General features: G+C 41.5%; 1 protein-coding gene across 10 annotated transcripts in view; it reads left to right on the plus strand.

Moving 5' to 3' along the window:
• Positions 1–15,464, plus strand: part of nhsl1b (NHS-like 1b) — a 99,754-nt gene that overhangs the window by 69,900 nt on the left and 14,390 nt on the right. For 8 of the 10 annotated variants that reach the window (XM_084953763.1, XM_084953759.1, XM_084953761.1 and 5 more), the window contains exons 2-3: positions 9,523–9,675; positions 13,441–13,568. In XM_084953763.1, coding sequence (XP_084809889.1) covers positions 9,523–9,675; positions 13,441–13,568 — 281 coding nt within the window. Of the gene's footprint in view, positions 1–15; positions 5,703–9,522; positions 9,676–13,440; positions 13,569–15,464 lie in introns of those variants that run through there. The other 2 variants (XM_084953764.1, XM_084953769.1) reach the window with 2 other exon arrangements.

Here is a 15,464-nt window from a genome sequence, read left to right on the forward strand (position 1 = left end):
TTGAGTCAAACTAACCACCAGGAAAAACATCAACATACACGATTTCCATCATGTCACGGGCCTGTTTTAGCTTCAGTTTATTGTCCTGCTAACTTAAGATGGGGGGTGGGGATTTCATTAGATTTAAAACTCTGTTGCCAGGGAGGAAACACACGGTTAGCTACAAATTCGCTCTGACGGTGGACATAAAAGTCTCAAATCAACAACAAAACTGCCACCTTCTCAAAAGACCCCAAAGGCGTAGGGGTACAAATCAGCCTGCGTGTAATATAACAATGTTTTAACTCCCTTTAAGAGTGAGCTGCTTTTTTGTGTCCAAGCTTGTGTAAAAGTTTCCCTGTTAAAGGAATGTATAAGAATTTTTTAATGGCTGCACACTTCCTTCATTTTGGATTTCTCATTTTGCTGCTATGTCAAAGGTTTCAGAGAGTAGATACAAATGCACTTTGCCTGTCCACAAGCTCAAACAGAGGTATATTTGTGTATCCTCTATCTGTTTTCTCTGTCTTTCTCTTTTATCCTGGCTTGAATTTCAAAGTGGGGGGGTCGGTAGAGAGCACCGGGTCAGACGCCAAGGGAGAGAAAATTAGACTTGACTGCCAAAAACTGCTGGGCTCTGGTGTATGTTTGTCTGTCTTTCTTTTCCTTATCGGTCTTCATCTGTTCTCCTGGATTCCACCTGTAGCTTTTCCCTCGGCTCTTATTTTTTTGTTCTTTTTTCCCCTGTAACTGCTTCCTTTTCTCTCTCCCCTTGCATCGTGTCCCATCAAATAGCTCCGCTTCTGCCACATCAAAGCACGCTTCAGCTTTTTGCAGATTCAACTTTGCTTTCTACCTCATTCTCTTTCTTCTCAAAGTCTACATGCCTTTTATGCCATCGCCATCAGTATTACAAAGGCATATTTCTGATTGATGCACGTTCCCACACGACTCTGTGTGAGAACAGCTTCCTGATGTTTGAACATAAAACAGAAACATGCGTGTGTCACCACATCAACGCTGGCATACGCACACGTGAAACAGAAAACGCCCTTAGACACAAAGGACAAGGTTTTGCATGTGTTTTGGGACGATGTGTGCGAGTTCAGGGCGTTGTTTTGCAGGGTGTCATGAATCACAAAGAAGGAGAAGCCTATAGAAGGAGGCCCCCTCTGCTTTTCATTCAGGAGAATAATCAAACACTCGCACAGATACACACTGCTAACTTGTGCTCACAACGAAGAGAAAAAACCCCACACAATTTATGTTGCAAGAACCTTGATTTAGAGTAAAATGTCATCCCAGATGCGCTCAGTGAACTTTAAATTCAAACTGCACGCTCTCCTATTTGCATGCTTTAATTGCACCTGTCTAAATCCCCCCTTAACAAATGCACTAACATTTTTTTTGAGCTACTCCAATTCTTTCAAGTACATTTGTCCCAAATATTTGCGGGATGCCTCTTAAGTGGGTTTATACCCAGCCATCCTGAACAAACACCGCTTATGGGCCAATTGAAAACCTCCAGAAAGAAAAGCCTTGCAGGCACTGACTTTCTCCTGATGGACCAGGCTGACTGGCAGTGATTTGAACATTTGGATGGTGATCTTCAGTCATTTTACTTATTTTGAAAACAGTTGTGGGCTGAAGAGAGTTTAAATGTTAAAGAGAGAGATGGAAAACTTTCTGTCAGAGTAGTTGGTCAGATGGGAAGACCAGAAGAGGGATGGCTGGGGGAAAGGACTGTACAGGGAAAGCATGAAGGAGAGGAAGACCGCGGGAGTTTTCGTGTGTACCCCCAGTGTCATAAAACTGCTACGCGAGAATTTATTGAACTGTGTTTGTGTGGGTGAGCGTGCATGCGAACTTTACCCCGTGCCAGAATCATTAGTGCGAGAAAAAACTGTTACTAACTTGTTTACACAGCCTAGTCTGTCCGTCACTTTCAGTGTCTGTATGTGTGTGATGCTTGAGCTGAGAGTTGGTGTTTATTCAGGAGAAAGTTTGAAGTTTAACATCATTTAACTGCCTTTTTACGAGTGCTGTAGAAGCAGCTAATCATCAACTCAGCGTATTCCTTGTTTAGGAAACTCGTGAAGTAAAGATATATGAGGGTGATAAATCAGCCAAAGCAGCACATTTTGTACACAAATATCTCCAGTGCAGCGATAACAGGTATCAAACCCCCCCGGCCTTGATATTCCCACTTGCTCAATCTAAGTCTTTGTTGCTGCAAGATTATTCATGTCTTCTTCCGTGTTGGGAAGACCAAAGTAATCAGATTCCCTTTGACCCCCGATTTTATGCTTTCATTCAGAGAGGTGTAAAGATAAAAGTAATGGGGGAGGATGAGAGCAAGCAATGTGTTCCTCTACATGCTATAAATTATAGATTTTCATTCACAAAAAAGTAGATGGGGGTGAAAGAGGAGTATTCGTCTTTTAAGGGTTTTGGTATGATTTCTTGTTTGAGTGATTTAAATTTTCCACTGCTGCTAGCAGGTTTGCAAATTGTGCATTTTCAGATTATTATAAGCAAAAATTTAACATTTTATTTAACATTTTAAAATACTTCCGGTCTAACTTTGGCACAAATCTGTAAAGAAATAAGGATAGTTTAGTTAGGATGGCACTGATCCAGTGAAGGACGCAGGATTTAGTGCTACACTTCATTGTTTAAGGCGATATGAGCACTTCGGTCGTCTCTGGTAAATCCTGCTGCCTGTCAAAACGATATGTTGTGCCTTTTCATCAATCCCACATGGATGCAAAATGTGCTAAATGTGTTGTTTTCGTATGTTAAAAATTCATATTTCCTGTTTATTTCCACCTTACACTTCTCATTATCAAGCAAAAGGTGCTCAAGACTACAGCTCGAACACAGTAGCACAAGAAATGAAAGAGGGGAGGAAGAGGGTGGTGTAAAATCAATACAGCCTTGATTATATTAGCAACTGTAAAAGCGCTGTTGCCTAAATTAAAAAGGAGGAAAGAAGGGAAAAGAAAATTGGGGAAACTGGGGGCGAGAGAAATGTGACATCAGCAGATCAAGCAGAGTGGAGGGGTTTTAGGTGGTTTGCTTTGCTCTGTCTTCATAGGGCCAATTAGAAAAATAAAAGCTGGGTACTCTCAGATGAAGCTGTGTGTACGTAGATGCTGTTTGATTTTGGGGTTATTTGATCTTTTATATTGAAAAAAGAAGGTGAAGGTGTGTTTGTCTTTTGGGGATTGATCAAATGATTGAATTGGATCTGGAGGGAAATGGGGCTAAGCTCAGAAGTCTGGAATAAAAAAAAAAAAAGTATAATGATTGTGAGAGGGAATGTGCAGCTGCCTCTGCCAGGTTGACGGGGAGCTCCAAATGGGGTGTGAAAACAGGACAAAGAAAACAGGAGTGCGGTGACAAGAGGAAGAGCAGGAGTCCCTCATCAGTCTCTCTGTTCAACCTGCCACATTCATCACTGTGTGTGTTAATTAGAACATCTAGCTCTCATCTTCCCCTTTCCAATTTATCTTTTTACTTCCTATCATTAGCTTTTGACATGAGTCATCTGGTTGTATTACAAGAGGAAGTAATTGTTGTCTGTCCGCCGGGAATAATACTAATGAAACACGGGTTTTGATTTTGTATTCAGTGCAAGTAATTGTTGGATGTTGTCGTCAGTTTTTGCATAAATTGGAATAAGTAGATTAATAATCTCACATTTGTAAATTGGGGTTTTGGCTGGTTCTCAAAGCAAGAAATACCAACAGTTAAATAATGTGGGGATTGTAATTGCAAAGCTACTTTATTAGCTAATTAGGTTTTGATTTGAAATGTACTTTTACTTCGGCCTCACGTTTTATCCACCGACTCTGTGTGCTTCCTTTATGTGCTGCTTAGAGTATGAACGGATGAAAGATTAATATTGTTTGGGCTGGGGTGTTGCAGGGGGCTTCAGTGGGAAGGAGTGGACAGACGTATGGCTGAATTGATATCCCTAATCCTGGAGGTGGCCTAGATTTGAAGACCTCCTTCAGCGGATATAGAGATGGTGACCTATTCGTTATACTGTGCGCGCGCATGTGGGCGTTTGTGTGAGTGACAACAATAGGCTTTTTAATGAGAGATGCTGCGTAGTCTTGTGCATAAATTATCCTAATACTGTACACGTGGCAAGCTGTATGTTTGACACATGGAGAAGAACTTTTAAGCTGACACGGTCACCTGTCCTGACACCTTTACTGTGCCAGGATTTTTCCAGTTTTTAAAGTAGGTCAATAATAATGTCTTTAAAGAAGGTGATTTTCATGAGCAGGTCAAACACATGTTAAACTCGTTATATGATATTTAGAGACTTATTGCATGCTTTCAGTTCAGAAGAAATTGTGTGCATATATGCTTCATGCATGTAGAGGAGTGCAGCAACAGTGGATGTTAACAAGCATGAACAAATATGGAGGTTTGGATTAAAGAGGGATGGCGACAGCGAGGAGGGAAAAACCTTTTTATCCATAAATTCAAGGATCATTTGCAGTGCCATTCAAGCTCTTGTCGGAGCCCCCTACACACACCCTCCCTCCCTCTGCTCTTCAGCCATTTGGGCTGAAATTAAATACGGTCGCAAAAGGCGGGGCTGTCCTTCCTCTATGGGTGTGTGTTTGAATGGCTGGGTGCTGGAGTGTGTGCATGATAGATTGTGAGCAGATTGGACAATGGGAGGATTGTATGAAGTCTGTATTCATGTAGCACTGATTCACTGCCATACACAGCAGGTTGGGAATGATCAGAGGAGGAAATGTTGATTTAAAGAAAGGCAAAATTGACTTATTAGTAGATGATCACATTTTTAGATTATTGTTTTACAAAGAGATGCAAAATGAGACCAGATGAGCTAAATGTCAGTGCATGAGTGTAATTTACCGTAGGCAATTATACTTTCTGTTTGCATTGCACTTTGCTTGAAGCACCATCCACCTCAGAGTACCTCGTGAAAAGCTCAACATGTTTTTTTCCCCTCCTGACGATGTGCAAGGTTGTTCTGTGGGGTAACTCGAAGTTTAATTACATGCATAAATATTCTTCTGCAGATGAGTCCCTCACTGAGAGGCTGCGCACCCGTGGAAAGTGTGAAAAAAGAGCTGCGCGAAGAATGATATGAGTATTGATGCACAAACCGAAAAAGCAACACAGTGACTGTACACGCTAATAAAAACTTCTATATTTTGAGCAAAGTAGAATGAAAGTGTAGAGCGATAATAAAGAGAGCACGGGAGAAGGACTGATGATGAAAAATAAAGGGAAAGGCAGCCAGAACTCCTTGGTAACCAAAGCACAGAGGAACAGAGGGGCCGGTCCTACACCCCTCCTGCTGTGTGTGTGTGTGTGTTTGTCTCCGAGGACCGAACTGCCTGAGGGGGGGAGTGGCGGACGATTTGTGCGTGTGTGTGTGTGTGTGTGTGTGTGTGTTCAGAGAGACAGATAGGGGTAGAGACTTATTGTCAGCCTAGTAGACGCTCACGTACACTCGCAGCCAAGCCGTGAGAATGTGAGCGGAAGAGCACCAGCACGCCTTCATCCCGTCTTCTCTGTTATTCCTTGGATTTTTTTAGTTGTTTTTTAAGCCTCAACAAAGGCACTTATTATTATTATTTTTTTAAGAGGGAGACATATACGCTGATCTGGAAAAATGGTGTTTATCGGGACCTCGTTAAAATCTGTAATTAAGTACTTCAAAAGGAAGGGTAAGACATTTTTTGTTCCATACTGATCATTAATGTGCATTTGAATAATCTCCCTATCAATGCTGCATGTGGTTGGTTAGAGATTTTGACTGTTTTAATCATTTTTGACAGGATATGCATTTGTGTCTGAAATTCCCACGGCGTTCCATTTATTGAAGCGGATTTAAATTTAACAGCTTCATTAAGGATTCTCTGTGTCAAAAGTGTACAAACACCCGCCGTAATGATCTTTCTGATTTGATCGGAACTAATGGTGTCCTGTGGTCAAACTGCTTCCCTGCTGCCTCAGCTAAGCACAAACAAAACCCTCTGTTGCACCCCGTTACCAGGTAACCGCTGGGCCAGGACTTCACAACTGTAGCACCAAATGACCCAACAGCTTGTTTAAAGGTGACAGTGAGAGTTGCCGTTAGTGGATGATGGTAGAATCTCCCCTGCACGTGTGCATTGTCATTTTTTTTTCCACCTCGATTGTCTGTCAGACTTGTTATCACATGAGGTTTTGTCGATACTTAGGGTCAGTGGAACTAGCAGTAATTGTGTATTACCTGGAAACTGTTGTAGTTTCTTATTATTGTACTTTGAAAAACCTGCTGCAACCCTAGTGACACCTGCAGGAAGTTAAACCCACAGCAACCTCATGAGAAGTACTTTTTAAAGTGCCACTTGTGTACACTAGATTTTGTTTAAGGCGATTAACTATTATTTTATCAATGGTTTGGTATTAAGCAGATGAGGCTGTAACAAAGACATGATTGATGCAGAGCAAGCTGCTTGTGAAGACTGCGATTTGTGGTTTATTTATAGCCTGTGTGTGTGCTGAGTTAAAGCTGGAGTGATGCGCTTAATCATTAGCTCAGCATTTCTGTAGTCAACAAGTCCTGTGCTACTGTCTTGCACATGCCTGCACTTTGCACCTTAACTGCGCACCATGACAATCCCAATGCTTTTATATGCAGATCAGTGTAGACCTCCTCAGATGGTTGCAGTTATCAGTGTAAACTTTGGATTAAATGTTGTCCACAAAAACTTGTTTGCTGTGGACACACAAACAAAAGATGCTAGTTGCCTTTTTTAATTTTAATTTTATTATTTATTATTTTAGATATCAGCGTTTTTAGAGTCACCTCTGTGTCCTTTTTTCTGACAAATTAAAAATAAAAGTTTTTACAAATTAAAAGTCATGTTTGAAAGTCGATCCATGTGATCGAGGACTTAGTTTAGGATTAACATAGATCTCTCCAATGGAATTTTATTGCTGTTATTGATCACACAGTTAATTCCACAACGTGCATGTGTGTGCGTGCTCGCGACTGCTAATGTATCTCAAAAGGATTGCTTTATGCAGCCTTTGCATTTTTAGTATTTGCATCGTTTTGCTTTCTGTGTTTGTTAAAGAGCACAGGCAGGGCTGGGATGTCGATGGACAGAGGGATTAGGGGACTTCTGAAAGACTTTCGCGCCAGAGTCCACTATGTGTGAGACTGTGTGTGTGTGCGTGTGTGCGTGTGTGTGTTAAGGAGCTTGGGGTCATTGTGGTATTGAAAGGCCTGATGTGGAGACTGATGCAGAGGGACAATAAATGCTTTGTGTCCTTAGTCCCCATCGCCTTGGTTTGCCTATAGCCTCACTGAGGTCTATTCAAACCCCATGGTCTAAAAGGAGGGTGGGGGGAGGGGCTACCTGTGCTTAGTGTGTGAGAGAGATCAAGGAAATTTCAAATTGTATTTAAAAAAAAAAAAGAAAAAAAAAAGAAGCCCTTGATAAAGCAAGCTGATGTGAGAACAGCTCCCGTTCACGTGCAGCCTGGGGCGTCAGTGACTTGCTCGAAGGCATGTTATAACTTTGAACTGTTGGTGTGACCTTGACTTTTCAATCTGCACTGCCACTCCCTGGTGTGTAAGTATCTGCATGTGGTATCTGCGCGTTTTTGTGCGTCTGGGCCTTGGAGCAGCATGGGACCGTCTTGTGGTCAGCAGCTTTGCCTCGTGATGCATTTGACTGTCTGACCAGTGCAAGCACGCTGCAAAACAGCATGACTACAGATAGGCAGATATGCAGTGATTACCATCACATGTATACACCACATCTTTTTTTTCCCCCCTCTCATTAACTTCCATTAAAATTGATCAATCTGACTGAGATAACACACTTTTATGCACGGGCGGGTAATCTGACAATCTTGCCTTTCAGATGAATTGCAAAGATTACATCATTAAAACTTTCCCACCCCCCCATGAAGCCTACTCAGCAAAGGCAGAAGGATGACCGTCATGGGAGGTGCAACTTATTTTGTAAACAGATGACAGCATAGTGGATGAAAAACAGCTGAGAAGAACTACATCTGGCATTGATATCAAGTGTCAATTCAGCCTAAACCTGATCGTAACTTTCAAAATAAAATCAAAGTGGAACTTCCTGCTTAAATAAAAGCAAAAAACATGATTTAGAGATTTGTTAGTTGGGCCTTTTGCACTTCAGTTAAAATGACAGCCTTTGTGTGAACCAGAGCATCAGAAGCATTCAGTAGAGATATTAAGGTGGAATTGGTCACAACCTGAAGTTGTATGCACTTGGCTTATTTCAACAGTGGAAATAATCCACTTACACCCACTCTGTACTTTTTAGGTGATTAACAGAACAATGCTTTTGACGTGGTCATTATTGGCATGTATTAGCAGTTATGTATATATAAAAGCAGTTGCAGCGTGTCACACTGTCATTAAGGGCCCATTTGCAGATGTTGCCCCCCCCCCAACACACTTCAGCTCATTTGCACCTGTGAAAGAAACCCTGAAGCAAAACACTCCCAGGCGTTGCCATGATCCATCCCCTTCCTCCTGGTTCTCACAAACTTAGCCATTCTCTCAGGCAGCTGGACATGTTGTGTTTGCAAAGAAAGGGACAAACTCAGAGGTCTTTGCTTACATTTTGTCTCCGTCGATGGAGATAGTTTTACATCCGCGATCACCCACTTTGGCTTGGATACGCTCACTTGGTAAGCTTAAGAATTAGGAAGAGTGTGTGTTTTTTACATTTAGACAGCATTTTTATTCACACAGTGACTTGTGATGGCCTCACGAGCTTCTGTTTCTGGGACTGGACTAGTGGGACATAAAAGATGTGAACGCTTTATCAGCAGATATGACTGAGAGAAGGGTTTTGGATAATGAAAAGTGCCTCTCCTTGACCTTGTTAATTAATGTGTTTTCAATCTAAACAATCAATCTAAGCTTCCAAAGTGCCCAGCAATGTGGCCTGTTTGGTATCGGTGTCTTTGTCATGTTTTATATTTTTTCGAGGAAGGATTTTTCCAGTTAGGTAAGCGGTTTAATGGAATCAGTTTCCAGTAGTTACGAGTTTTTTGAGTTGGTATCGACTGATCAGCGATTCCCTCCAACTTGTCCCAGTAAGCTTCTCCCTCCCCCTCTTGACTTGTGAGGCCTACTGTATGTGTGTGATGTCACAGATAAGTGTCATGTTGATTGAAGGCTGTTAAGTCTGCCACCTTCATGCAAAACACTTAAGCCTCCTTCCCCTTCCTTTTCATCTGCAAATACAATGAAACACTTTGAATAGTCAGTACTTGGGGACATTTTTCCACCACTTCTTTATTACTTTATTCTTTATTTACTTTTTTTTAAGTTGGCCAATAATGCTGCTCTTTGGAAGACTTGCAGGGCCACACATGTTTCGGTTCTTAGTTCATTATTATTTTCGCTGTCCTTCATTTTTATGTCAGATTTCATGGAGAGGTTTTTTGTTATATCATGCAGAGGGAACTATATCGATCCTTAATCTGCTTTGTTTATCTCTGCAGCGGTGTCTAACCTGGATGAGGAGAGCAAGTGGACGGTTCACTACACAGCTCCGTGGCACCAGCAGGAGAACGTCTTCCTACCGGGAAGCAGGCCGCCCTGCGTAGAAGACCTCCACCGCCAGGCCAAAGTCAACCTCAAAACCGCCCTGCGAGGTAAAGACAAATCAAAATAGAGCACGTTATACACCACACACCGGAGCGACATATGAAGGAATTAGTTTTAGATGGGATGATAGATAAAATTGCCAAAATGTTAGATATGTAAATAAAATATCTAAGTAAGAAGAAATGTACATGGCATATATTTACACAAATAGCGAAGGGAAAATGCTGAATGTGAGCCAAACCAGTTACAAACTGGTGAATCTCACTCATGGGACTGTTGGTAGGTGGCGTCACTTTTATCGGAGTAAGCTCATGACACTGAGGAGGACGACCCAGAATGTGTACATTTGCCTGTAACTCAAAAAAAGATGTCCCGACTTGTGAGTTGTGTTCATCCGACATCGCAGACCTGTTGGTCCCACTCAGTGGGGGAAGAGGTTCAGGCTTTGCTGACAAACAGAAACTCACAGCAGAGTGACAACTTGTTCAACTGGTCACAACTTTCCCAGGAACAGGAAGTGGGGATACCAGCACGTGTTCCTGGGAAAGCTGCCCCTCAAGCATTTCACAGATAACAGTTTGGGAAAAATTCACATATTTCCGAGTTTCTGTGTAGGACTGAGTGTATGACTGTACTACATTTGTTTGCATGCTCACCAGGGCTGGCCTTGTGTGTCAGCTGATTAGACACAGAGATAAAAGGCAGAAAGAGAGATAAACTGGAAAGTGTTTGAAAGCTGATGCTTACTGTTAGTGGGTTAATCACCGGTTCTAATGCACACACCCTGTTTTGTCTTCTGTCTTTTCCAATTTTCAAACCCCTGAACTGTTGCTGTTCTTAAAACACCACCTGGTAGTCGGGATTAATTCAGCCCCCCTCCCTCTCATCCTGTCACCAACCTATCAACCTGACAACACCACGTATCCCCGGGGGTCCTAACGACAAGACAACAGGTGTCCAGTGAGCGAGCACCTGTGGTGTGTGTTTAAGCCTCAGTGCGCTTTACAAGCAGAGAACGTTTACTGTTTTAGATTTTATCCTTGTTGGAGAGCGGAGCTTACCCGACTTTCAGTGAGCTTTGACTTTGTTTTTCTTTTTTCTTTTAGTACTGTACTTTATATGTGATCTTTTTTATTTAATGAGGCTTGTGCCATTATCTCACAGGGCAATAATCAATCAGTCTGTGATATAGATTATAGACGTCTAATTAGGGGAATGCAAATATATATTGATAAGTCTTTACGGGCTGATCTTCGCGCTGTACATCTCAGCCAACAGAGGAAACGTATGTTAGTGCAGCCATGTTTCTAACCTGAAACTATTTATTTATATTTTACTGTAAACCCATATTCAGAAACATTTCTAAAGTCCATAGTGACAAAAACTTGCCGATAGGAACTTTCAGTCCATGGGGGACGTCTTCATCATGAGGACAAGCTGTAAAACAGCTAAAAGTCCAACATTTATTTACATTATTTTCCAAAGCCATCCAGTGGGCCAGATGGAGTCTTTGCCAGGCCGATTCAGGCCCCCTGACCTTATATTTGACACTCCTGGTGTAGTGTATATGGCATTCACTTTATAAAAGTTGTTGGGGTTTCATAAGGAATTATATATTATTATTTCGTAAGGAAGGGGATCTAGTGTAAAAGTCAATAGCAAATAAATAACAAAAGTAAACGTTACGCTCACAACACTAACAGTTTAAAAGTTTTATGTGGAGGTGAAACGAGGATCAGTCCCTGGGTATTGTAATCATATATACTACACAGTGCCATGAGGCTGATTTATTCTTTGCAAAGCCTAATAATCGATATCCAGTCGGATAGAAACGTGCATCCCCTCTTTGTCCTTCTAAAACTCTCACATGGGCTTCAGCGTGTGTTTAGTGGATTATTGAAAATGTGCCAGCAGGCTGAAATAAATTTTTAAAGTTACATAACACGGTATTGAGTGATAACTGCAGGATCCATTTTGTTTGCCAGTGTTTACGATGAAATGAAAGAAAAATAATGTTTAAATACTTTCCCCCTGCATCCAAAAAAGTCAGTCATATCATAGTCATGCACCATCATCAGTACCTACTCCAGAATCAACGTCATCAGTTCCCTGCAGCTGTCACAGCTTTACATGTAGCCCTGACAGTTGCACCTTTGTGTTTTTTATCCTCTATTTCAATTTATATCAGCTTCAGATTGGGACACATTAGTGGTGAAACCAGTGGGACGAATGCAGTCTTTAGGTTTTTTCTTTGTACATCTGTACCTGCATCTAGCCCATTCACATGAAAACAATATAACACCTTTACCTGGCACAAATTAAAGTCCGTAGGTCAAAGGTCAGGGTCACTAAGACCTAATGAAAAACACATTTTTAATAGAAGATTTCCCTCACTGTTAAAAGTATCTGAGAGACGCATCTAGTTTCTGCTTTTCTTTTCATATCACTTACTTATCCCGCCCCCACCCCTATCAGTTCTGCCTAGCAACAAGCCACACTTAGCTCATCAGAGCTTATTTATTTCATTTACCGTCCCCAATCATGCAACACCAATCATCTGAGCAGTTCCACTTCCCGTCATCGTCCTCATTATCATTGCTTTCTGAGTCCCATCTTCCACCGTTTCACCGCATCAACTTGTTGTTACAGTATCCACGCATGCGAGCCCCATCAGGATCCATTTACTGACAGCATTATACATGCATCAGTGTGCCTCTGTGTGGAGATGGGCTGTAATTAGCAGTGGAAATAAACAGGATGTAAAAGGGATCAGGAGCAGCATGTTTTAGGTGGCGGGCTAACAGTGATGTGAGCACGCATGCATGTTTAATTCACCAAAAGGGAGTTTGATCCTGCGAAACACACTGAATAAATATCCAAGATGGAAGATTAAAAAAATCAGTCATTTATAGAAGGGTTTTTACATTTGAATCGATCAGGATTACTTCACAGAGAAAGATGAGATGTCAAAAAAGAAACGCGCTTATTTTAAAGTGCCGTTAATTTTAGGGAGAAGCGTAGAAGTTGGATTTTGTGTTTATTTTAAATAAGGTTGCAACCTCATAGTGTGTTTGATCATTTCATCCTTCATCAGTAAAAGCATGAACAACTCTTGAGGCTTTTTTCTGAGGATGTTTAAGAAGTATGTGAATTTAATTGCCTCCTAAAGACCAAACAAAGGATGCATTAGTAGATATTTGCAGAGGGAGAGGAAGAGGGAGATGATGTGCTAGATTCCCCCCTGAGAGGAAAAGGGGGAGGATGAGAGAGCGAGAGAGAGGGACGCTTCTGCCATCTGTGTGTGACAGACTGAAGCTGATACCCCCCTCCTCTGGTTACACACACACAAACACACACGCACACACTTGCCGTCTTATCTCACTTTGACGTACATACATCACAACCTCATCACGGCAGGTGGTGACGAGAAGAGGTGTGAGGCACGCTTGGCAGAGTCCAGCAGGGAACTTAGCGAAAACACACACACACAGACAGCAAATGGTATATTCTACACATTTGATAATACAACACTATGTTTATGTCCCATAAATATTTCACACATTCTTCTTATCGTTGTGTTATGGGATGAAAGTTTGAATATTTAATAGCATCTGTTTGGATTATTTGGTAGTATATTCATGGAAATGAGTGAAGCAAATCTTTGTATTGAGTGTATTTAAATAGTGCGAAATAAAATGTCGCTTTTATTATTTGAAAATTGCACCTTTCAGCGGGATCAGAAAGTTCTCATCAAAGGCCACCAAAGCAAATAAGTTTAAGACCTGTTTCTCTGTCTCTTCTTTGTTCTTCAGAATGTGACAAGTTGAGGAAAGATGGTTTCCGGAGCTCCCAGTACTACTCTCAGGGTCCCACCTTCTCTGACCCCATTCAGTCCACCAGCAGCCTGCAGGATGACGGGGATGATGAAAATGATAAGAAGGTATACATAAACACAGTATGCATGTATACCCACCTAATTTAATGTATGCTTTCAAATGTAGCAGGTACAACAGGCTCTGCATTCTATTTGCATACAGGTGCAGAACACGTGCACAATAATTTAAATGGTGTTAGGCTCCCCTCTAGTGGCTGGAAAAAGAAGTGCTACATTTTATCCAAGTTTCAGTCTTGTCACATTGTGTAGCTTTCGGTCTTTCCATTTTTCTGTCTAATTTCTCAAATAAGGTGAGCGTGATCAGTACTGGGCAAAAGTCTTGAGCCATCCATCATTTCTTTATTTTTTTTCTAAGGCGCCAGACATTCTTGTAATTGTTTTGAAGTGGTCTTGAGCAATAGTTCTCCAGGCTTTCTGAAGGTCTTTCAAACGTTTTCTCAGGAAATTGGCTTCTTTTTTACTTGTTTTCATTCCAGCCCAGTCACTCTGACCTGTGAATCATTAAAGCATTTAAAAAGACACCAAGCATGTGTTCAAATGACGGAGAACTTTGCTAATACATAAATACATAATTATTTCCAAGTCTTTTGTTGAATCTATGAAAAATATGAAAGATAACACAAAGATAAAGTACTTAGCATATTTCACCATGGTTTGAGGATACTGGAGAAGAAGAAGTGGCAGAAAAAAAAGAGTATTTACAGCAGATGAACAAAATCTGAAAGTCATGTCATGAGTCCAGACCTCAGTATTATTGAAACAGTGTGGGATCATCTTGATATTTTTCCCAGAAAAAATATAACTAAGCAAGGGGTTCCTCTAAACATTTGCAGAGCATTGTAGAAGAAATGCACACTTGTTGACCACAGTTGTGGGGCCTGTGATTTTTCTGTCGTCTATAAACACTTCAAGAAAGAAACTAAAGAAGAGAAACAGAAATTTGAGGCAGAAATAAAGACGGGTAGAAAAAAATTGACAAGAAAATCAATCCGAGACAAAAACTATTATTTCTTGCTCTTTTCATCTGACAGACAATTTGTGTGAAGTGAAGCGTAAATGGTCAGAAAGCTGCATATTTCTCATCTCCTCGTTTTTATTTCGAACACACACACAGTGTGATGTGAAGGGCACTCGAAAGGGTTAGTGGGTCTTTCACTGTGTTGTCCCTTGGAGCCCCTCGGTTTCATCCTCGCTTTGACTCCTGACTTCCATGTTGTCTTTCTAAACTGTCGCCTCCCATCTCTTGTTTGTCCTCCTGTTTTCTGCACACTCACCCCATCTCTTCAGCTCAAGCCAATCCCCCTCTGCCCTGCCTTCCTTGCCCCTTCTTCCACTGTTCTGCTGTTTGTCCCCCTCCTGCTCTCTTCCCCATCACTTCCTGTTGTACTGAGACCGCTGAGCCTAACTTTGCCTGACAGCAGCTTCAAAAGAAGAAACAAGGCTCCCGCTTGAGCCACAGCTATGCAGCTATGCAAAGTAATAAGCCATGCTTGAAACCAAACTATTGCTGAGATGTTTTTATATACATCCCCTCTCTTCACCTCCCCTTTTTGCTGCCCCCCATATTTACCCATCCATCCGTGCATTGTTTGTATGAATGCACTCTCAGTCAGGGGATAGGAAAAGTTTGAGTGATGCAGTAGTAATTGGTGGCAATCATCTGGATTTTGTAACTACCTATAATTACTACAATTTAGAATCATTTGGATTTTCTTTGCTCTGAATGGAAACAAATGGCACTCACATCAACCTAAACAACATTGCTACTATGCTCTGGACTAACTGCTCAACTTCAAGCCTGGACGCTGGGGTAAAGCACCGCTGTCTGTTGCTTTCTGCTGTAAATTCACAATCCAGGGCCCTTAGCGTGTCAGCACAGTTTACTGCATGAGTGATTCTCTCTCTGTGTCTCTCCCCGCTGTTGCTCTGTAGCTTTTATCC

The sequence above is a fragment of the Perissodus microlepis genome, chromosome 15 (genome assembly GCF_051167445.1).
Source record: "Perissodus microlepis isolate ML-2025 ecotype Zambia chromosome 15, ASM5116744v1, whole genome shotgun sequence".
Classification (NCBI taxonomy): Eukaryota; Metazoa; Chordata; class Actinopteri; order Cichliformes; family Cichlidae; genus Perissodus; species Perissodus microlepis.